We start from the raw sequence: 21,637 nt of genomic DNA on the forward strand, positions 1-21,637 counted from the left end.
TCAGGAGGCAGGTCAGGTGGTCTGGTATTCCCATCTCTTTAAGAATTTTCCATGGTTTGTTGTGATCCACAGAGTCAAAGGCTTTGGTGTAGTCAATAAAGCAGAAGTAGTTGTTTTTCTGGAACTCTCTTGCTTTTTCGATGATCCAAAGGATGTTGGCAGTTTGATCTTTGGTTCTTCTGCCTTTTCTAAATCCAGCTTGCATCGAAGTTCACGGTTCACGTACTGTTGAAGCCTGGCTTGGAGAATTTTGAGCATTACTTTGCTAACGTGTGAGATGAGTGCAGTTGTGCAGTAGTTTGAGCATTCTTTGGCATTGCCTTTCTTTGGGATTAGAATGAAAACTGACCTTTTTCTGTCCTGTGGTCACTGCTGAGTTTTCCAAATTTGCTGGCATATTGAGTGCAGCACTTTCACAGCATCATCTTTTAGGATTTGAAATAGCTCAGCTGGAATTCCATCACCTCCAATAGCTTTGTTCGTAGTGATGCTTCCTAAGGCTCACTTGATTTCGCATTCCAGGGTGTCTGGCTCTACGTGAGTGGTCACGCCATCATTATTATCTGGGTCATGAAGATCTTTTTTGTATAGTTCTTCTGTGTATTCTTGCCACCTCTTCTTAATATTTTCTGCTTCTGTTAGGTCCTTACCATTTCTGTCCTTTATTGTGCCCAGCTTTGCATGAAAAGTTCCCTTGGTATCTATTTTTCTTGGAGAGATCTCTAGTCTTTCCCATTCTATTGTTTTCTTCTATCTCTTTGTAGTGATCACTGAGGAAAGCTTTCTTATCTCTCCTTGCTATTCTTTGGAACTCTGCATTCAGATGGGTATATCTTTCCTTTTCTCCTTTGCCTTTCCCTTCTCTTCTTTTCATAGCTGTTTGTAAGGCCTCCTCAGACAACCATTTTACTTTTTTGTGTTTCTTTTTTGGGGGATGGTCTTGGTCACTGCCTCCTATATAGTGTCAGGAACCTCTGTCCATAGTTTTTCGGGCACTCCGTCTATCAGATCTAATCCCTTGAATCTGTTTGGTCACTTCCACTGAATAGTCGTAAGGGATTTGATTTAGGTCATACCTGAATGGTCTAGTGGTTTTCCCTACTTTCTTCAATTTAAGTCTGAATTTGGCAGTAAGGAATTCATGATCTGAGCCACAGTAAACTCCTGGTCTTGTTTTTGCTGACTGTCTAGAGCTTCTCCATCTTTGGCTGCAAAGAATATAATCGATCTGATTTCAGTATTGACCATCTGGTGACGTCCATGTGCAGAGTCTTCTTTGTTTTTTCTTTTCGTTATCAAATAATCCTTTTATTTTTCTTTTTCCTTCGCCATTCTTAACTAGCTGGGCACTCCACTGCACCACTGTTGATGTCGTCTATGATGTCATGAGGGTGGTGGCCATCAACATTGCAGCCCACAGACGGGGAGGTCCCCAGGATCTCTTTAATGGTTCCAGAAAGTTCTCTAGCTAGAGACGGATGCTGCATCTGCTGGGCAGTGTTGACAATCTTATCAAAAGTGATGTTTCCACTGTGCTTAATGTTTTTCTGCTTCTTTCTGTCTCTTGGTGGTTCTTTGAGGGCTCTGATGATTGGAGCAGAGGCAGAAGGTACCACCCCAGTCTGGGCCTGTCTGTTCTGAGTGGTCAGTTTCACTGTAATCCTCAGACCCTGCCAATCACCAGTTGCCTTGGCAATGTCATCACTGACCTTTTTTAGAGACAGACCCAGGGGGCCGATCTTGGGGGCCAGGGCAGACATGGCACTGACTTCCCCACCGGTGCATGTCAGGTACATGACTTTGATCTCGTTAGGGTCGAACTTAGGCAGCATGGTGGAGGTGGCTGGTGTTGGATGAACCCAGATTCGGGACAACTGAAGAAAGTTGCACCTTGGCCTCCTCCAAGCTGAAGGCAGAGTCTTCTCTTGTGTTGTTGGAAGAGAGTGTTTGCTATGACCATTCTGTTGTTTCCCATTCTATTGTTTTCCTCTATTTCTTTGTACTGATCACTGAGGAAAGCTTTCTTTTTTTTTTCCATTTATTTTTATTAGTTGGAGGCTAATTACTTTACAATACTGTAGTGGTTTTTCCCATACATTGACATGAATCAGCCATGGATTTACATGTGTTCCCCATCCCGATCCCCCCTCCCGCCTCCCTCCCCATCCCATCCCTCTGGGTCATCCCAGTGCACCAGCCCCCGAGCACTTGTCTCATGCATCCAACCTGGGCTGGTGATCTGTTTCACCCTTGATAGTATACTTGTTTCAATGCTGTTCTCTCAGAACATCCCACCCTCGCCTTCTCCCACAGAGTCCCAAAGTCTGTTCTGTACATCTGTGTCTCTTTGTCTGTTTTGCATATAGGGTTATCGTTACCATCTTTCTAAATTCCATGTACATGTGTTAGTATACTGTATTGGTCTTATCTTTCTGGCTCACTTCACTCTGTAAAATGGGCTCCAGTTTCATCCATTAGAACTGATTCAAATGAATTCTTTTTAATGGCTGAGTAATATTCCATGATGTATATGTACCACAGCTTTCTTATCCATTCGTCTGCTGATGGGCATCTAGGTTGCTTCCGTGTCCTGGCAATTATAAACAGTGCTGCGATGAACATTGGGGTGCATGTGTCTCTTTCAGATCTGGTTTTCTCGGTGTGTATGCCCAGGAGTGGGATTGCTGGGTCATATGGCAGTTCTATTTCCAGTTTTTTAAGGAATCTCCACACTCTTCTCCATAGCGGCTGTACTAGTTTGCATTCCCACCAACAGTGTAAGAGGGTTCCCTTTTCTCTACACCCTCTCCAGCATTTATTGCTTGTAGACTTTTGGATAGCAGCCATCCTGACTGGCGTGTAATGGTACCTCATTGTGGTTTTGATTTGCATTTCTCTGATAATGAGTGATGTTAAGCATCTTTTCATGTGTTTGTTAGCCATCTGTATGTCTTCCTTGGAGAAATGTCTGTTTAGTTCTTTGGCCCATTTTTTGATTGGGTCATTTATTTTTCTGGAATTGAGCTGCAGGAGTTGCTTGTATATTTTTGAGATTAATCCTTTGTCTGTTTCTTCATTTGCTATTATTTTCTCCCATTCTGAGGGCTGTCTTTTCACCTTGCTTATAGTTTCCTTTGTTGTGCAAAAGCTTTTAAGTTTCATTAGGTCCCATTTGTTTATTTTTGCTTTTATTTCCAATATTCTGGGAGGTGGGTCATAGAGGATCCTGTTGTGATTTATGTCGGAGAGTGTTTTGCCTATGTTCTCCTCTAGGAGTTTTATAGTTTCTGGTCTTACATTTAGATCTTTAATCCATTTTGAGTTTATTTTTGTGTACGGTGTTAGAAAGTCTTCTAGTTTCATTCTTTCACAAGTGGTTGCCCAGTTCTCCCAGTTGCACTTGTTAAAGAGTGGTGCTTTTTTCCATTGTATATTCTTGCCTCCTTTGTCAAAGATAAGGTGTCCATAGGTGCGTGGATTTATCTCTGGGCTTTCTATTCTGTTCCATTGATCTATATTTCTGTCTTTGTGCCAGTACCATACTGTCTTGATTACTGTGGCTTTGTAGTAGAGTCTGAAGTCAGGCAGGTTGATTCCTCCAGGTCCATTCTTTCTCAAGATTGCTTTGGCTATTCAAGGTTTTTTGTTTTTCCCATACAAATTGTGAAATTATTTGTTCTAGTTCTGTGAAAAATACCGTTGGTAGCTTGATAGGGATTACATTGAATCTATAGATTGCTTTGGGTAGTATAGTCATTTTCACAATATTGATTCTTCCAATCCATGAACATGGTATATTTCTCCATCTATTTGTGTCCTCTTTGATTTCTTTCATCAGTGTTTTATAGTTTTCTATATATAGGTCTTTCATTTCCTTAGGTAGATATACTCCTAAGTATTTTATTCTTCTTGTTGCAATGGTGAATGGTATTGTTTCCTTAATTTCTCTTTCTGTTTTCTCATTGTTAATGTATAGGAAAGCAAGGGATTTCTGTGTGTTAATTTAATATCCTGCAACATTACTGTATTCACTGATTAGCTCTAATGATTTTCTGGTAGAGCCTTTAGGGTTTTCTATGTATAGGATCATGTCATCTGCAAACAGTGAGCATTTTACTTCTTCTTTTCCTATCTGGATTCCTTTTATTTCTTTTTCTGCTCTGATTGCTGTGGCCAACACTTCCAAAACTATGTTGAATAGTAGTGGTGAGAGAGGGCACCCTTGTCTTGTTCCTGACTTTAAGGGAAATGCTTTCAATTTTTCACCATTGAGGATAATGTTTGCTGTGGGTTTGTCATATATAGCTTTTTTAATGTTGACGTATGTTCCTTCTATTCCTGCGGAAAGCTTTCTTATTTTGGGAAAACTCTGTTAACCTTTGCCCTGCTTCGTTCTGTACTCCAAGGCCAAATTTTCATGTTACTCCAGGTATTTCTTGACTTCCTACTTTTGCATTCCAGTCCCCTGTAGTGAAAAGAACATCTTTTTGGGTGTTAGTTCTGAAAGTCTTGTAGGTCTTCATAGAACCGTTCAACATCAGTTTCTTCAGCATCACTGGTCAGATCATAGACTTGTATTACTGTGATATTGAATGGTTTGCCTTGGAAACAAACGGAGATCATTTTGTTGTTTTAAAGATTGCATCCAACAACTACATTTTTTATTCTTTTGTTGACTATGATGGCTACTCCTTTTCTTATAAGGGATTCTTGCCCACAGTAGTAGATGTAATGGTCATCTGAGTTAAATTCACCCATTCCAGTCCAGTCCATTTTAGGTCACTGATTCCTAGAATGTTGACATTCACTCTTACCATCTCCTGTTTGACCACTTCCAATTTGCCTTGATTCATGGACCTAACATTCCAAGTTCCCATAAGTCTAGTTAATCATTGAACCTGTAGATGCCTTGGGGACCCTGAACTGCAGAGATTCATTCATATTATTTCATATATACTGCTAAGTGGCTTTCCAAAGTTTCTTCATTCTCCAGCTGAGCTGGTAGTTTCTAGCTTTTGGCAATTACAAATAAAACTGCTGTGAACATCTGAGAACAGATTTTTATGTGAACATAGATTTTTATTTCACAAATACCCAAGTGATAGCTGAATTATCTGAACAGTTTAACTTTATAAGAAACCATCAAACAAGTTTGGAAAGTGGTTGTACCATTTTGTATTCCTCCCAGCTACTACTGGATGAAAGTTCTAATTGCTCCTCATCTTCCTCAATATTTGGTATTGCCAGTTTTCATTTTCTTTTAATTTTAACCATCTTAATAGATGTGTAATAGTATATCATTATAGTTTTTCTTTACATTTCCCTAATAACCAGTGATATTGAGTGTCTTCATGTAGTTGTTTGCCATTTGTATTTCTTACTTGATAAAATATCTCTTCAAATTTTTTGCTCAATAATTTTGTTTTTTTTTTTTAATTAAGTTTTGAGAGTTCCCTAAATTTTCTGGATACCAATCATTTATCAGATGTGTGGCTTGTAGATAATTTCTCCTAGTATATGACCTTTGGAATTTTTAACTTCACTAGTGTATAATTTTGAATCTTATGGATTTTAAGAAATCTTAGCCTCAATCAGTGTGAAAATTGTCTGTTTTATTCTTAAAGATGTTTAGCTTTTCACATACTTGAGGTTTATAGTTCATTTTGAATTAATTTTATTATTTTTAGTATATGGTGTGATGGATGAAGGGTTTTTTTTTTAATGTATGAATGTCTAATTGTTCTAATTATTTATTCTTTTCTCAGCTCTGTTAAGTCTGAACCTACCAAAGACTTTAAAAATTATTTTTAGTGCAGTTCTTGTTTTGAGCATTTCAGTTTGACTCTTTTAGCATTTCTGTTCAACCCTTGTACTTTCTGTCTCTGACTTGCCATCTATTATGCATATTGTTTTTCTGCTCCATTTGAGCCTTCATCATTATTCATAATAATTTTTAATTTCTTGGCTGGTTGGATAGTTCCAACATATGACTTACATGATTTGCTTGCTTTTCAGATTTTGTGTAATGTAGAATTTTTTTGGAAGGAGGGTAGGAAATTACTTTATTTGAAGGAATAGTACAAATCAAAGAACTTGGATGGATGTATTTGTATAAATTATAAAAAAGGTAATGATAACCCAGCATGCACGCATTACCTCGGTGACCAAGGAAACCACCCCCATGGTGAGGCCTACACTTTTCGATCAAATGCCAGCTGTCATTTGCATGCTGATAGAGACTGAAGTATATAGTATTTATGCCAAGGAGTAGGCATGACTCTTGTTCTGTTAAATTGTTAGTATGGGGAGTTGAAGCAGGCTTGTCTGAAGTTGATGATTTATGGTTTTTTTTGTTGCTTTGGTTACCTTCAGTGTATTGTCAACTCTAAGTACTTCTGTCTTCACTTCATGCTTAAGGTGAGAGTTGATTTGCTGAAAAGTTTAACTCAATGTTTTTACTCCACCTTTATCCTTAAGCCTTACTTGTACATCTGAGAGTCAGAGAGGTTCTCTCTGTACTCTTGTTCCTTCTCTTTTAGTAGAGTGGTAATGCGTGTTACCGGGAGCTTGTTTGCCTTGTGGTAGGCTCGAGGCCCTGGGAACTATTTAGCCTTGTGGTGGTGGGCAGCAGACCTTATTTTTCATCCTAGACCAGTGTTAGTTTCAGACAGGCTCTGTGTTTTTCTCTTCTCAGTAATCCTGCTTTTCCCCTGTTAAATGGTTGACCTCTGTTGTTTGGGGCCAGGATGACTTCCTTTCCTTCCCTCGGAGGTAGACACGACCTTCTCATTTGAGGGAATTATAAAAGTTTGAAACATAAAACCACCAGAAGAAAGTACGGAAGAATACTCACGTATTTTCCAAGGATGGCTTAAGGTTGAAACGAAGATTTTGGCTTATTTGTGTCAAAATTTTAAACTAGTGAATATCAAAAAGTGCAAGTGGGGAAAGAAACATCCATGCACATTTAGCTGTAAAAGTAAAGTAAATGATTTTGTAAAAGTAAATGATTTTCACATAATTTTTGTAATTAGAGTAATTGAAAAATGGATTTTTAGCTATTACGAACAAGAATATAAAGGTATGCAAAGTAAAGGTTTCTAATATAAAGGTTATTTGTAATGCAGAATGTCTCTTAAAAATTTCTCCATTTGAATTTAGTTCTGCTAGATTATTTTAATATGATAGTTTTAAGGGCAAATTTGGAGAGAAGAGGAAGGAAGCATTTCTACAAGGGTTTAAAACTGTTTAATTGGGAAATTCTTTGGTCTGTATTGTTAGTTTGCATGTGTTAATGATTAATATGTGTGTCTTCTGTGAGATCTTTGAGAGAGAAACTTTCAGGCTAAAAATATTTGTTTTCCTAAGCAAGATTATTACATTCTATCAATCTTTTAAGGGCTTCCCAGATTGCACTAGTGGTAAAGAACCCATCTGCCAATGCAGAAAACAAAAGAGACGCAGGTTCAATCCCTGGGTTGGGAAGATCGCTTGGAGAAGAAAATGGCAACCCACTCCAGTATTCTTGCCTGGAGAATCACATGGACAGAGGAGCCTGGCAGGCTACAGTCCATAGGGTTGAAAAGAGTGAAACATGACTGAAGCAGCTTAGCACATTGGTCCTTTAATATTTTTCAGGTTTGAACCTACCATGTATCAGGAGAGTGTACTTGGCTGCTTGCTGGATTATTCAGAAGCCTTAGAAGCAAATTCTTAGAAACTTAGTTGATGATGTTAGCCTATATTTTTCTGTACATTCCTAGAAAAGCAGAGGGGTTTGCCCAAAGTGTACAGTAGTTAGCAATAGTAGTAACATAGACTTCCTGGGCATTTGCTCCTTCATTACACTACATATGTGACTGCTTCCCTGGTGGCTCAGTGGCAACGAGTCCACCTGCCAACGCAGGAGATGCAGGAGACGTGGGTTCAATCCCTGGGTTGAGAAAATCCCTTGGAGTAGGAAATGGCAACCCACTCCAGTATTCTTGTCTGGAAAATTCCATGGCCAGAGGAGCCTGGGTTACAGTCCATGGTGTCACCAAGAGTCTGACACAACTGAGCACACACGTGTGTGACCACTAATTTCATATTTGTACATTTGATGTATAAAATATCAGTTTGTAAATGGCTCTGTGGCATGGGGATTGACCATTTTAACCTTAGTTTTTGCATACTTTGTGAAAAGAGAAGTTGGTTAGCTTTCTGAATATTTCTTTTGGCCATTTAATCATAGGTAATATCAAAATGTGCCCTGGAGTAGCAGAATGTTTTCGGGATGTTGATTTGAATTTTAAGTTGGTAGTTAAAGTTTTTTTGAGGTCTCTTTTTTATGTGTGTCAATTGTGATTTATAAAGAAAATAATCTAGGGGCCCCCTAAATACTGAGCTTCTGTGAACATCGGCCTTAGAATTGGAGCACTATTTTATACACTCTTTAATTGAATAAATAAATTACCTGTAATAGTGAAGCACACATGGGGGGAGAAGACAATGCTTCCCTCTGTGTAGAGTAATTTATTTTTATCACATGTTTATGTTATGTAGCACTACATGTAAATCCCATTATATGTAATCATGTGGCTTTTTCTAGAATATGCCAAAAAAAGAAATGACTACAAATTTCTCATATTTCACTGCTAGGCCTTGTTTGTTTTCATTTTGTTTCTTTGAAGCCAAATGCCATTCATTTAAGAAATGTGCCTCAAAACTGTGTGTTCTTGATCATAAACTTTCATCTGGAAAGGAACATCAGTAGAATATAGTTAGCATGCTGAGCTTTTGAGTCATTACTTTTTAACTTAGGTTTTACTTTGAGTTTTCCTCATTTATAGCTTCAAATACAAGTGTAGATACTGTTTTACTTAACTAAGTTTGATGGATGTAAACAGCCATTCTTTGGGACTTTCAGTTTTGCCACTACTTACTTGTAGCATAGTGAAGGCTTGTGAGGACAGATATACAACCCTTTAGGAATGTAACCTGTTAAGTGAAGAAGCTAGTGTTAAGTTGAAGACGCAGAGTGCAAACTGCCGTCTAGCATATTTTAATGAAAGTTAATAGTGGATGCATTTCTGAGAGGGGTGATGAACACACAACAAAGTGCTCTGGGAAACTCTGGGAAGACTTGCTGTATGCTCAGTGGCAGCTTTTCATTTATTTTTTTTCTTATAGTTCCTCATTCAGTGGATTTGGATATTTTCAGTGCTATTATGCTCATTCTTTCTAAATTAAAAAAAAAATTATCATTAAAAATCAGATTTAGTCTTATTTTTAATAGAAAAATATTGAAAAGAAGATAGATCCTGTGCATCCAGAATATAAATTAGAAACTAGGTAACAAATGTGAAGGCCCAGTAGAGATTTCTTGTTTTCCCCTCCTTTTCTATCTTCTTACCTTCATTTCTTCTCTCTCCCTCTTGCTCCTTCCACATAGCATCAAGAAGACAAAGTTATATTGGTATGTACTTAGCATCAAGAAGACAAAGTTATATTGATATGTTGGCTCTGTCAAAGACATTATTTGAGACTGTTCTCTTTGGAATACTAAGAATAGGCTGGTGTTTTACATATATATTACTTACAGGATCATTTTGGGATTTGCATTAAATTGGTACTTTAGTAACAATGTGAGCTCTTCTGGTGGATTGTAACTCTTTCTCTGTGTCTCTTCTTTAGAAATTATCCCCAAGAACCACCTTGCTTTTCTGGTGAAGCTCAAGTTTTATGAAGGCTTTGCATTGTACCTCCATGATGAAATGAGATAATGTATGTAAGACATTGTTATAAAGGTGATGAATAACCCTATAGAAAGAGCATGAACTCTTATTTATGATTATGGCTCTCAATTTAGAGATTGTAAGTTCTCTTAGATGGGTTGGATTTATTAATAGAAAAAGGTATATAGTATATATATATTTTGCTATTCGTTAATTCAGTAACATGTACTGAGTATTTAATACGCACAAGTCTTGGATGCTGGGAGTATTGTTATGAACAAGATAAACTGTCCTTGCTTTTATGGAACTTAACGGTTTGCCAGGGGAGACAAATATAAAACAATCATTTACACAATAAATGTTATATATACAGTTGTGATGAGTGCTAAGACAAATGGGAAAAGTTTTGAAAATCCATATTTGGTGGTTTGATAATCTTGGGATCAGGTGGCTTCCTTGAGGAAGTGACATTTGAGTTACTTTATATTATTGTAAATGTGATTGAAGAGTTCAGTTTAAATAAGTGCTTAAGGAAATACTGAAATAAGCGGTTTGGGACTTTTTTGGTGGTTCAGTAGTTAAGACTCTGCTTCCACTGCAGAAGGCATGGGTTTCCATCCCTGGTCAGGGAACTAAGCTCCAGCATGTTGCATGATGTGGCCAAAAAAAAAAAAAAAAAAAAATTATTTAAGATTTAATAATAAACATGGTAACAAATTTTTTTTTTAACATAAATTTATGTTCCATTCTGTTCTTGGTATTCCATTTGCAGAATTCACTTGAAATTGTTGACTTTCTTCATTTTAATATTGGCTTCCACAGTTCTTGGATATACTTGTATGAGTCTAAGACTTTATAACCCAATCCAAGCTTTACATTTGACAGTAAATAAAAACGTGCAAGTTATAATGGATTTGAAATTTTTTTTAAATGCACTAAATTTACCTTGTATGCCATTCCAGTAATACTTCCTTAACTATTAAACCAACCAAGGCATTTCTATTGTACATTCTTCTTAGACTGAACTTCTTAAAGGATAGAGGCCCTATCTCCAGAATCTTGCAGGATGTGAGACACATAATAAGTGTAAAATAAGTAAATCTATTGTGGATAATCTGTGTTCAATAAGGATGAAACAGCTTGGTATCTGACTTTCCTGTTTCTTTTAACTTACTTTTTAGCCTAATACAGGGGCTTGGACTTAACAAAGTCTGGTTTTGAATACCAGTTCTTTAATGTGTAATCTTAGGCAAGTAAACTTCTGTAAACCACATCTTCTTCATCTTAAAATCATGGGACTTCCCTAGTGGTCCAGTGGCTAAGATTCCGCACTTTCACCACTGGTGGCTGGGGAAGTAATATCCCGTATGCCTTGAGGCGAGGCTAAAAAAAATGAGCTGAATAAAGTAAAATGAGATTACTTATATAAAGTGCTTAGCACGGTGTCTAATATATCATAACTGTTCCAAAAATGGTGGCTAATATTGTTACAAGATACAGATCTTCTTCCTCTTACAATGGGGTAACTTCTAGATGAACCCATCAGAAGTTGAAAATATCCTAAGTTGAAGATGCATTTAAAACACCTGATCTACTGAACATCCTAGCTTAAGTTTACCTACATTCAGTTCAACATGAATACTTTCATAAGCCTGGGCAGAGTCATCTAATGCATAGCATATTTTTTAATAAGGTATTGCATATCTCATGTAATTTATTGAATCCTATACTGAAAGTGGAAAGCAGAATGGTTGTATGAGTATAGAAAGGTTTTAAGTGTACATCACCTGTTAACCTTTGTGTTTGTTGCCTGGCTTGACTAGAAGCTGCAGCTTCCTGCCAAGGCCCAGCATCAGGAGGGAGTATTGTACTGCTCTTAGCCTGGGAAAAGATTAAAATTCAGAATTCAAAATAAGGTTTTTACTGAATACATATTGTTTTCACACTGTCCTAAAGTCAAAAAATCCTAGGTCAAACCATTCTTGAGTTGGGGACCATCTGTGTATGCACTGAACTTTTTTATCCGTTTTATCTCTGATGTTTAAAACAGACACATGTAGTGACCCAGGATACTGGCATATGTTAAAACAGTTAATTGGCCCTTTCTATAATTTTTTGACTCAGCAAAAAGAAAGAAGTTAATAACTAGTTGGCTGTTTTGAAACCAACCTTGATGAACTATTAATTATTTATATGTGGGTAACTGTGGCCCATATTGTAATGAATCTGTTATCTTTCTTTGTAAGTCAGTTTTTTTATATAATAAACCAATAAATTTTTGTGGCTTTTTAAAAACCAAATAATCCTACAGTGCATTTGGATGTAGGAAATTTGCCTGAATTGATAACATACATGTGTATGGATATATTTATAAACATATTTGGATTTGGGAATGGAAAGAGTAGAAGCTATAGTCTATATATCTAAATTTTCAGCTTCTGTAAACTTATTTTAAACACTTCTCTGTTACTGTCTTTGCCTGTATAATGAAGTTAAGTTCAGTCGCTCAGTTGTGTCTGACTCTTTGCGACCCCATGAACTGCAGCATGCCAGGCCTCCCTGTCTATCACCAACTCCCGGAGTCCACCCAAACCCATGTCCATTGAGTGGGTGACGCCATCCAACCATCTCATCCTCTGTCATTCCCTTCTCCTCCTGCCCTCAATCTTTCCCAGCATCAGGGTCTTTTCAAATGAGTCAGCTCTTCGTATCAGGTGGCCAAAGTATTGGAGTTTCACCTTCAACATCCGTCCTTCCAAGGACTGATAGAATGAAGTACTACAACTTATAATTTTAGTACTATTAGTATAACTCTTTCCATTTACCAATATTGACAGTTTCTGACTATCTTTATGAAAGTAAAGGATGTAAGGGAATTCAGTGGAACAAATATTTTAAGGTTTCAGATTTGACTTTACATTTATTTGTATTCCGTGTTATACTTTACACATTTGATTATGTTTACATTTATGATTTGCTGGCAAAAATAATGTAAATACAGTTGAATTTTTTTTAACAACTTGGGGGTTAGGGATGCTGACCCTCAGTACAGTAGATCCGGAATACTTAGCATTTGGCCCTTGGTGTCAGAGGTTCTGCATTTGTGGATTCAACTGGATAGTGTAGTACTGTAGTACTTATTGAAAAAACCTGTGTGTAAGTGACTCCACAGTTCAGTTTCATTTTGTTCAAGGGTCAGCTGCACTGCCTGAAAGAAAGCAAAGGATGCCAGCAAACAACAAAAATCCATTAAGGCCTTTTTATTTTATAGTAAAAAAAAAAAATGAATTTCAAGTTTTTCCGTAAGCAAAATATCCACAAATTAGTGATTTTTGTTTTTGTTAAACCCTAGGTACTAATTGTAGTCAAAGGATTCATAGACTACTATCTGGAATATAGTTGTCAGTACATAAGATGTTTGGATTGAAAATGTTAATGAAGATATATTATACGACCATCTGAAAAACTTTTGTTTCTGCATTTGAAACGTTTTGACTTTGATTTGCATGCTTTTCAGGACACTCAAAAGGACAGCATTCTACATGTCTGGGGGTTCCTAGGGGTCCATTTACAGGAGTTTGCCTACAAAATTTAAGTCAGCTGGCACCTTTATGTAAGGCAACCTGACAATCTCTCCTAAAAGTGAATGATATTTATGTGATAATAGTGTTATTTGCAGCTTTTCTCAAACGACTTTATTTATATTTTCTCACTTGCTCCTAGAATATCACTGAGTTTAGGAAGCAGGCAGTTTCAGTTAAGCATCTGTGTCATGCCAAAGATCACAAAGCAAGTCATTGATAATTTGGTATCTGAATGTCAATCTTATTTTTTCCCCTCTTTCCACATGTTAGATTATTTTCACCAGGTTATTTTACTGGTTCCTTAATCCAAGTTGAGATTTTAGAAATCTTAGCCTGTAAGGTGATTTGCTAAGTATTATACAGTACGTACTGAAAGAGTGGACTTGGAAGTTAAAGATTGCACGATAAAACTAGGTTTTTCTCTCAACTTGCCAGTTTGCATTTCTGGACATGGTTTTCCTTTATTACAGTTCTACATTTGGCCTTTACTGCTACTGCTAAGTCACTTCAGTCGTGTCCGACTCTGTGTGACCCCATCCCTGGGATTCTCCAGGCAAGAACACTGGAGTGGGTTGCCATTTCCTTCTCCAATGCATAAAAGTGAAAGGTGAAAGTGAAGTTGCTCAGTCATGTCTGACTCTTCCTGACCCCATGGACTGCAGCGTACCAGCCTCCTCCGTCCCTGGGATTTTCCAGGCAAGAGTACTGGAGTGGGGTGCCATTGCCTTTAGATTAGCAGAATTAGACCATGATGATTAAAATCTGCAAAGAACTCTTCCTTGTAATTTAGGTTTTTAACCTATTAGAAGTGGCCATGTAGTTTCCCATTTCAAAAACAGCTTAGGTGTTGTAAGAAAGTGCACAAAAGCCTTATGTCTATTTAAAATATTCAGATTTCTAAATTCCTTTAAAAAGGTAACTTTTCGTGGAGGTTTAGAAAAGTCTTTAAGAAACTGAAATTTAGAATAGATTTTTTTTGTGCTAGAAGAATTTTGGGAGCTGCTGTAATCATTAGTGGCCCTGGAAATAAAACCCACAACTGGGATTTTAAAAATTATCTTTAATAAAAGTATGTCAGAAGATTTCTCACTGACATCAGTATGGATGCTTGATTTAGAATTCAACGGTGAGATCAAAGGAGTAATTGTTCCAAGTTGGAGATGTGTGCAGGATGGGTTACAACGTCCTGTTGTGATTGGACGGGAAGTAAACATTATTCTCCTGAACTATGATTGGCTAAAACCCTTTTCTTTCTACGATATTTTTCTAACAACTGAATCCGGAGCCTTTTCAAACCGTTTTTATTGTCAGACCAACGAGTTTGGGGTATGTACTACTATTAAAAGTACTCAAATGCACGGAGAAACTGTTCGTGAATTTTAAGAATGTTGACAAAAGTCCTCAACCGGCTGTTTGGCTTTTTTAAAGCAGTAGCGAGGTGTAAATCTCTGAATAGCTCAAACCCGTAGTGAGTGTTAGGGCTTTGCTTGTGGCTCAGTTGGTGAGGAATCCGCCTGCAATGTGGGAAACGTGGGTTCGATCCTTGGGTTGGGAAGATCCCCTGGAGAAGGGAAAGGCTACCCTCTCTAAATTCTGGCCTGGAGAATTCCACTCTATAGCCCATAGGGTCGCAAAGAGTCGGACACCATTGAGCGTGTAGTGAGTGTCGCCCCAAACAGGAAATATGAAAGGATGACAATATTTTCATTTTCATTTAAAGACGTGTACTCTGTTTCTGCACTGACTGAGTTCTGTGGGCTTAGTTTTCAGTTGGAAATGTTGCTCTGCGTTGCTGCTGGGACTGCGGGACTGTTAATTCAGGCAGAATTCGGGCTAACTCAGACTGCCGGGCGCCATTTGTTCGGGGCGGCGGTGGAGGGGGGGGGCGGGAATCACTCTGGAGATGCGGCTGTTAATCTGGAGTTTGTTTTGCGACGCAGAGTGGAACCAACACACTTCACTTTCACCTCACTCAACCCCCCACCCCAACCCCCCACTTCTCAGGAAGCGACGAGTAGAGAAGTGGGCCCCAAACATGACGTTTTTGAAGGACTACAGTCCCTTCTCCCGCCCCTACTTTTCTTTTTTCAAATCCAGTCTGGTCCCGCAGCCGCCGCGTCGGGCACTACTTTCCGTCCGCGGTGGTTGCGCCGACCCTCTCCCGCGGCTCCCTCCCCCAGCCCGCGCCGGCGGAAGGAGACGCGCGGCGCGCTCGCAGCCTCGCTAGTGGACGGGGAGGCGGAGTAGTACTGGCCGCGGCGCGGTGGCGGCAGCGGCCGGAGCTGCATCGGGGTCTCAGACGGCGTGTGGAAATTTGTCAATTTCTTTCTTTCATTTGTGGAGCTGTAGCTAGAGGCTGCAGGTCGGAGAGTACAGGGCAGTGTTGAGGACTGAGTGACTGAGGTCGCTGTGCCCTTCTGGGCAGAGCGGCCGGTGCGCCCCCGAGTCTGCGCTCGCTCGTGGGGCCGCCGCCTTCCCCGGGTCCGCTGTCTTCAGCATGGACAGCCGGTAGGAGCGGGGTTTCGTTGATCCCTGGCAGCCGAGGAGGCGGCGGCTGCTTTGGCAGTGACGGCTATGGCGGTGGAGACGCGGCCGGAGCTTGTGGGGAAGCGGTTCCTGTGCCTGGCGCTCGGCGAAGAGGCGCGGCTGGAGCGCGGGGAGAGCGGACGCTGCTGGCGGGGCTGGCGAGCGGGGGTTATCCGAGCGGTGTCACACAGGGACAGCCGCAATCCCGACCTGGCGGTAAGAGCGCGGACACCCCTCAGTCTCCAGCCCGCGGCCGCACCCCCACTCGTGGTCCCGCCGCCGCACCGTGTGGGGTTACCTCTGGCACCTGGCTCAGCCGGGCCAACTGGCGGTCACGCCCCTCTCCTGCGCTCTGGGGCGGGTTTGCCCACATTCCCTGCCGGCGTCTCCACCTCCCCCACGAGTAGCTTCTCCTGTGGAGGCGGTGATCCGGTGGGATTCCCTGGCGCCCGCCAGGGCCGTTCGGCCACTGTCCGGGTGGGGTTCGGCCGCGGCTTCCCCTGCGGTGCCCCGGCGGCCGCGGAGACCTTACGGAAAGGCGGGGCTGCGAGCCCGGCGCCGCGCGTGCAGGTGGGGGTGGGGGCGGGCCGCTCGTGGCGGTGAGGGGCCGGCTTCACCAGCGTCTGTTTGCAAAACTCTCTAACAGTGCAGAGGGGGAGATTTAAAACTTACCCTTAAGGTTGCTGAAGTAGGGGGGTAGGAAAGAAAAGAGGTCTTTGGTTTTCCAGCCTGTCTTGAGATTCGTCTGTATTTTCGAGGCAAAGGCCTTGGCAACGGCAGGTGTCCTGAGTAAACCTTTTTAATACAGTATATGCTTGGTTTTCTAACCGGAAACGAAGCAAGTGGAAAATTGAGGTTTGGAGGATCGTGGAAATTAATCTGTCCCTCCCTCCCTCCCTTCTTTCCTTTGGATTTTTTTTTCCCCATAGTTTTTGTTGTTGTAAGAAGGGAATAGTTCTTTAAAATCACCCGTTCCTGGGTTTTATATGACTTTAAGTGAAACGAGGTATTGTAAATTAAAACGTTTAATACCCCCGCGAAACCTTCAAGTGGCTTTTTCTTTGCTTGCTTTTACTTACATGTGACACTGCCAATAGTTTCTTTTAGTAGTGTAGGAATATGCAAGATTCTGAGACGGGATACGCTGTTAGTGTTCCAGTAACATTTTCACTAGGGGACAGATTGGAGTTAAGGAGCCAAATAGAGGCAGGGCATTGATAGCTTTTGAAAGATTGATTTATGAATACATAATCCATGAAGTTTATTGGTAATATACTGGGGTATTTTTCACTGAATATTTAAACTTTGGCAACTTTTATCTTTTTATATGCAGGTTTACAATTCTGAAATTTCTTTAGTATCTATACGTGTACGTACCTAATATTTTTGTTGGAGGTTTTGAGTCTGTTTTCCTTAAGCCCAATTTCACTAATGTAGTCAGTGATATGGTTTCTTGCTGCCTGTATTAATGTCGGCTTAATATTGCAAAGCATGTTTACAGAATAGAGGTAATTTTGGAGATTCTGGTTGGTTATTCTCATTGAAAAAAACAGAATCAGCTTTAAAAAAAAAAAACCCAAACATTTCTTAACGGTGCTACAGACTGGCGGTTCAGTGAATTTGCGTAAAAAGCGTGTGTTGATTTTATTTTTCTTCCTTTTACTCTGATACGTAATTGTCTTGACTTTATGTGGAAGATAGATTATGGGTTAGCATTTTTAAATGGTTTCAAAACAAACATGGAATGATATTTTGTTTTCCACAAATTTTTAGTAGATGAAAATTGGGAGATATAGTTTTAAATTATGAGTATCACTGGTGACAGTCAATTTATCAAAGTTAAATATATTAAAAACTTATGTGAAAATTTAAATGATATAAAGAGAGGGGAGTTTTCAAATACTGTGTTTGAAAAGGCAAGGTAATAGATTAGATATTTAAAAATGAAAAGTATATGCGGATGGAGGAAATGGGCTGGAAAGAGCAGGAAGGAGTTTTACTCAGATGATGGAAATGTTTTGCATCTTGATTGTTGATTACATGTGTGCATACATATATTAAAACTCATTGAATTGTGCACTTACTAACTGCATTTCATTTGTGCAAATTTTACCTCAGAAATGTGTTTTGAACTATACTGTAACTGTGAACCTTTTACAGTTTTCCTTTAACTGTCTTAAAAAAATTTACAGAATAATCTGAGTTTTTAGCCTGGAACCTATGGATTTAGAGTTATTTTCAAACTTTATTATATTCATATCTCTTTACATTCATGTTACCTAAGTTAAATGAAACTTGAGACAATTTAGCATCACGAAAATGTAATTTGGATGGTATATTTTTGTGGCTGCAGAATGAAGCAAAGCCAAAGGAGCTTGATCAGTTACATGAAAAATACTATCAAATAGGTCATTTTGTTTTTTTTTGTTATTGCATGTATATGTAATTTAAAACGTAACAGGTTCGTTTGTAATCTTAGCTGTGCATGTGTTTATGGCACATGATTTGGGAGGATAATTAGTTTAGGGGATGATGATGATTTAGTCACTAAGTTGTGCCCAACTCTTCCAACTCCATGGACTGTAGTCCCCCAGACTCCTCTGTCTGTGGGATTAACCAGGCAAGAATACTGGAGTGGGTTACCATTTCCTTCTCCAGGAGATCTTCCTGACCCAGGAATCGAAGCCAGGTCTCCTGCATTGCAGGCAGGTTCTTTACCAGCTGAGCCGTAAGAGAAGCCCAGTAAATATTGGCTGCACTGGGTCTTAGTTGTGGCACTCAAGTACTTTGATCTTTGTTAGGGCATGTAAGTTCTTTAGTTTCAGCATGTAGGATCTGGTTCCCTGACCAGGGGTCAAATCCAGGCCTCCTGCCTTGGGAGCACAGAGTTTTAGCCACTGGACCACCATGGAAGTTTAGGGGATACTATGTCTCATAAGTTAGTTCCTTTCTCTTATTTTTGGTCTTATATATGAAGAATTTCCATGTGCATTAGTTTCCTGTGGAGCTTTCCCTGTGACTCAGATGGTAAAGAGTCCGTCTGCAGTGTGGGAGACCTGGGTTCGATCCCTGGTTTGGGAAGATCCCCTGGAGAAGGAAACGGCTACCCACTCCAGTATTTTGGTCTGGGGAATTCCATAAACTGTATAGTCCACAGGATTACAGAGTCAGACGCTGCCGAGCAACTTTCACTTTAATTTCGTGTACTACTGTTAACTAGTTATCACAACCTGGATGATTTAAACCACTAGTCTTCAGCCTTTTTTGGCACCAGAGACTGGTTTTGGAGAAATTTTTCCATGGGAGTGGGGTGGGGGTGGTTTTGGGATGATTCAAGCACATTGCACTTATTGTGCACTTCATTTCTATTTTGTGGCAATCTCAGGATATTCTGTGTTGACTTCAGGGTTAAGGTCTGTGCTCCTATGAGAATCTAATGCTGCTGCTGATCTGACAGGAGGTGGAACTCAGACGTTATTGCTAGTGATGGGGAGCAGCTGTAAATGCAGATGAAGCTTCTTGCTGGCCAGCCTGCTATGCCACCTGGCTCCTTAACAGGGTTGGGACCTCTGCCTGATTTAAGCAATACAAATGAATTATGTTTTAATGGTTCTGGAGATGATAAGTCTAACCTGTGGGTTTCTGTAGGCGGAAATCAAGGTGTGATTAGAGCTTGCTCTTTTCTGGAGGCTTTAGGGGAGATGATCTCTTTTCCTTTTCTAGTTTTTAGAAGCAGCCCACATTCCTTGGTTCATGGTCCTCTTCCTCTTTTAAAGCCAGCAATTTATCTTTCTGTTTTTCTCCAGTTACATCAGCCTCTTGACTCTCCTGTTTCCCTTTAAATACTTGTCCGTGTCCTTGTGATCATATTGGGCCTACCCAGATAATCCAGGATAATCTCCACATCTGCTGATTAACAACCTTAATTCCATTTCTAGTCTCTTTTGCCGTGGAAGTTTAACATAGTTACAGGTTTCGTGTATTAGGACATGAATATTTTGGGGGTGGCATTCTGCCCAACACACCATGGCAGCAAAAAAAACTTACATTATGAACATATGATTTGATACAAATCAATTGAGGCTAAAATGTTTATGCTGCAAGTTTTAATGATATCACTATCTGATCTCTTAAGTAAATGAGTAGATTTGTAGAAGTTTTACACAGCTGTGCTTGGATAATTTCACATACTTTGTTGGTTATGTTTAAGAAATGGCTTGAAAAATCTGGGATATTTTGGAATTATATTAACCAACAAAAGACTTTATCTGAACTCTTTTTATTCAGGAGGGCCAAGTTATTGATGAAGTAAAATAGATTTTGAGCCCTCAGCACGTTTTTTTTTTTAGCTCCATTGTTTAGAAAGTTTCTTGCTTTGTTATACATGTTGAACATTTATAACTGCCAAATATATCAGGTTTTTTCCAGTACCCAAAAGGAACCAAAAATCATAGCATTGTGTTTTGCAGACCAAACATTTAAGTTTGTACATACGGGAATTGTCTCATGGTCACTTAGTGACCATGTAGTAGGTAACCATAAAACATTGATTTTGAATATTCTAAACTGTATACTGGGCTTCCCACATGGCCCAGTGGTGAAGAATCTGCCTGTCAATGCATGAGACATGGGTTCAGTTCATGGGTGGAGAAGATCCGCTGGAGAAGGAAATGGCAACCCATACAGTATTCTTGCCTCGGAAATTCCATGGAGAGAGGAGCCTGGTGGGCTACAGTCCGTGGGATCGTAAAAGAGTGGGACACAACAGTGACTAAAAAAACAACAAATGGTGTGAATTGTATGTTTCTGTGTAAAATTAAAGAAACTTTTGTTTCCCCCCCTTTTCACCTGTGATAGATAAATTCTGGCACATATTTTGATGCCATTAATTTAAAACAGAATGTTGTCATTCAGTTCACTCGCTCAGTTGTTTCCGACTCTTTGCAACCCATTGGGATGTAGCACACCAGGCTTCCCTGTCCTTTACCAGCTCCCGGAGCTTGCTAAAACTCATATCCATCAAGTCAGTCATGCCATCCAACCATTTCGTACTCTGTTGTCCCCTTCTCCTTCTGCCTTCAATCTTTCCCCGCGTCAGGGTCTTTTCTGATGACTCAGTTCTTCGCTTCAGGTGTTCAAAGTATTGGAGTTTCAGCTTCAACATCTGTCCTTCCAGTGAATATTCAGGACTGATTTCCTTTAGGATGGACTGGTTGGATCTCCTTGTAGTCCAAGGGGCTTTCAAGAGTTCTCCAACACCACAGTTCAAAAGCATCAATTCATTGGCGCTCAGCTTTCTGTATAGTCCAACTCTCGCATGTGTACATGACCACTGGAAAAACCACAGCTTTGTCTAGATGGACCTTTGTTGTGCAAAGTAATGTCTCAGGTTTTCAATGTGCTGTCTAGGTTGGTCATAGCTTTTCTTCCAAGGAGCAAGCGTCTTTTAATTTCATGGCTTCAGTCTTGATATGCAGTGATTTTGGAGCCCAAGAAAATAAAGTCTTGTCACTGTTTCCATTGTTTCCCCATCTATTTGCCATGAAGTGATGGGACCGACTGGATGCCATGGTCTTTGTTTTGGGAATGTTGAGTTTTGAGCCAGCTTTTCACTCTCCTCTTTCACTTTCATCAGGAGGCTCTTTAGTTCTTCTTCACTTTTTGCCATAAGGGTGGTCTGCATATCTGAGGTTATTGATATTTTTCCTGGCAGTCTTGATTCTAGCTTGTGCTTCATCCAGGCTAGCATTTTTTATGATGTACTCTGTATATAATTTAAATAAGCAGGGTGACAAGATACAGCCTTGACAT

The 21,637-nt window shown here is 39.7% G+C and overlaps 2 protein-coding genes across 3 annotated transcripts in view; one reads left to right on the top strand and one right to left on the bottom strand.

The window, feature by feature from the left end:
- Nucleotides 1-21,637, top strand: part of JMJD1C (jumonji domain containing 1C) — a 302,362-nt gene that overhangs the window by 24,402 nt on the left and 256,323 nt on the right. The window contains exon 1 of one of the 2 annotated variants that reach the window (XM_043476845.1): nucleotides 15,706-16,042. The exons of the other annotated variant lie outside the window; for it this stretch is intronic. Within the exon in view, the coding sequence (XP_043332780.1) occupies nucleotides 15,875-16,042 (168 nt within the window). The 5' untranslated portion in view covers nucleotides 15,706-15,874. Of the gene's footprint in view, nucleotides 1-15,705; nucleotides 16,043-21,637 lie in introns of those variants that run through there. 2 annotated transcript variants of the gene reach the window in all.
- LOC122446518 (60S ribosomal protein L12-like) lies at nucleotides 1,335-1,847 on the bottom strand. Its single transcript, XM_043476856.1, has one exon. The coding sequence runs from the start codon at nucleotides 1,830-1,832 to the stop codon at nucleotides 1,335-1,337; it is 498 nt and encodes a 165-aa protein (XP_043332791.1). The 5' UTR covers nucleotides 1,833-1,847.

The sequence above is a fragment of the Cervus canadensis genome, chromosome 8, assembly GCF_019320065.1.
Source record: "Cervus canadensis isolate Bull #8, Minnesota chromosome 8, ASM1932006v1, whole genome shotgun sequence".
Lineage (NCBI taxonomy): Eukaryota > Metazoa > Chordata > Mammalia > Artiodactyla > Cervidae > Cervus > Cervus canadensis.

Excerpts from the sequence above, each read along its gene's own strand:
- LOC122446518 (XM_043476856.1), bottom strand. The coding sequence starts at position 1,832 with ATGCTGCCTAAGTTCGACCCTAACGAGATCAAAGTCATGTACCTGACA.